We start from the raw sequence: 2,151 nt of genomic DNA, 5'->3' as shown, positions 1-2,151 counted from the left end.
AGAATCACTTGAACATGGGAGGTGGAGGTTGCAGTGAGCCGAGATGGGGCCACTGCACCCCAGCCTGGGAAACATGTGACCCCCTTTCCAAAAAAAAAAAAAAAAAATAAAGTGGGCAGGGGGAGGAGAGGAAGGCAGAAGAAGAAAACTAAATAAATAAAATTTAAAAAAGAAAAGAAAAAAATTAGTTGGGCGTAGTGGTGCTGCATGCCTGTAATCCCAGCTACTTGGGAGGCTAAGGCAGGAAGAACTGCATGAACCCAGGAGGCAGAGGTTGCAGTGAGCCAAGATCATGCCACTGCACTCCAGCATGGGCAACAGAAGACCCTGTCTCAAAAAAAAAAAAAGTATTAAAAAAAATTACATAATTGCATGAAGTATATCATTTTCTTAGCCACAGTTAAGGAAGTTTATGGGAAATGTGGTAAATTATATGCAGAAAATTAACAACTTCATAAAGAGCCATCATCCAAATCTATACACAAAAAAAGATAGCAATTGTTACATGAGTTTGTTTTTAAATCTTTTAAATAGATTTACATAGATCTCCTACCTGAAGCTGAGCTTCGCTCTTGGGATCCAGTGGTCTTTTATAAAGCAAATGGAGATACCCAGAGTCACGATTTCTTTCATTTTGTTCTCTGGCTTCCTCAACACCAGCAAAGCCCTCAAGTAAAGTTGTTTTCAGGCTACTTATATCTCCATGAAGCGACTAGAAAAAGTACAATAATATGTTGATACAAAAAGTTGTAAGTCCAAATCTTTCTGTTTAGATCAAGGAAGGTGATGTTTCTCAAACACTGAACACAATGACCATCTGAATATATTTAAGCCATGTAAAAAAAGAATTTAACTGCTTAGAAAGACACTTTTTTAACATTTATTTTTCAACCCCATTAAAAAAACTACATGCTAATTACTGAAAATTCGGAAAATACAAAACCATGGTCAGTAGCTACAATATTATTATGTGAAGATAATTACTGCTAATACTCTAAAGAACTTTCCTCTTTCCAAACATGCTATTTAATACCGGAACTCTGGAATCAGAGAGTCTGAAACAGAATGCTGGCATTACCACTTGGTAAGTGGGTGACTTTTGACAAATTTACCTAAGCCTCATTTTCTGACTTGCAAAACAGAGAGGTTAACAGTATGTATGACACAGGAAAGTTGTGAGGATTCAGTGAGATAATACAAGTGATGTGTTTGGCACAGTGCCTGGCATACAGTAAGAAATAATAATAGTAACAATAATTAACACTATTAACACCAAACATTTAATATTTTCATACTGTGTATGTTCTAAAATACCCTGCTTTTTAAAAATCTAACACTATGAAAGATAGATAATAAAATTTCAAATACACCAAATTAACAACTATAATAAACTTTATGGAGTACATAGTATGTGGTATGTGTCAAAGGCGTAGAAACTTACTCCATCTTATAGATGAGAAAACTGAGAAACAGAGTTAACAAGATTAACTTGTCCAAAGTCACATAATTTATTAAGTGCTGAAGGTAGGATCTGAACTCAGGGATTCTAGGAAGGCTACTTAGCCATGCTAAAAAAACAACACTGGTTGTGGCCTGGTGGTCCTTGAAGAAATAAAGTATATACACCCATGGAATAGTAGGAGAAAACATTTTTTAAATGCAATTCAACTCAGGAAAAGTATCCATAAACACAAACCTCTGTGGTCTCTTTAATCTCTAAAAGAAAGGTGTGCAAGTCATCTGATTCTGTTCGCAGCATCTTCATCTCCTCAGAAGTGCCTACTTGGAAACAGGCTTTGGAAGTTCGGGCTTTTAACTCTTCCAACTCCTTCTGAAAGTGTGCAATCTGTAGAAGCCACAAATGAGGAACTACTCAGTCTGAATGACAAACAGTAATGTCATTGCTACTGTGCTTATTAACTGCTCGAACTGTTGGGATAGGCCAGGCTTCAAAGCTAGAATGAACTAGTCATGTAGGGTTTGGCACTTTGACCCATCCAAGTCTGTCAGCTACTTCCAGAAAAAAGCCCTCATGAAACATATTTACCTCCTCCCCAATTCCGGCCATCACAGGATCTGCATCTTTCCACTGATGTCCCTGCTTTTCTGCAACAGCAGGCTGAAGTGACTTTGGCTAAAATGAGAGGCAAA

At 37.2% G+C, this 2,151-nt stretch overlaps 1 protein-coding gene across 7 annotated transcripts in view; it reads right to left on the bottom strand.

Annotated features, from left to right (window-relative positions):
- The window catches only part of NUP214 (nucleoporin 214), a 101,689-nt gene that overhangs the window by 71,601 nt on the left and 27,937 nt on the right, over positions 1–2,151 (bottom strand). For all 7 annotated transcript variants that reach the window (XM_032257626.1, XM_032257624.1, XM_032257625.1 and 4 more), the window contains 3 exons: positions 2,048–2,134; positions 1,697–1,846; positions 554–712 (listed from right to left, as the gene is read on the bottom strand). In XM_032257626.1, the coding sequence (XP_032113517.1) occupies positions 554–712; positions 1,697–1,846; positions 2,048–2,134 (396 nt within the window). The remainder of the gene's footprint in view (positions 1–553; positions 713–1,696; positions 1,847–2,047; positions 2,135–2,151) is intronic.

The sequence above is a fragment of the Sapajus apella genome, unplaced genomic scaffold (assembly GCF_009761245.1).
Source record: "Sapajus apella isolate SASKATOON/1434 unplaced genomic scaffold, GSC_monkey_1.0 scaffold97, whole genome shotgun sequence".
Classification (NCBI taxonomy): domain Eukaryota; kingdom Metazoa; phylum Chordata; class Mammalia; order Primates; family Cebidae; genus Sapajus; species Sapajus apella.
Note: the sequence above shows the minus strand (reverse complement) of the source record. Positions and strands in the feature narration are given on the sequence as shown.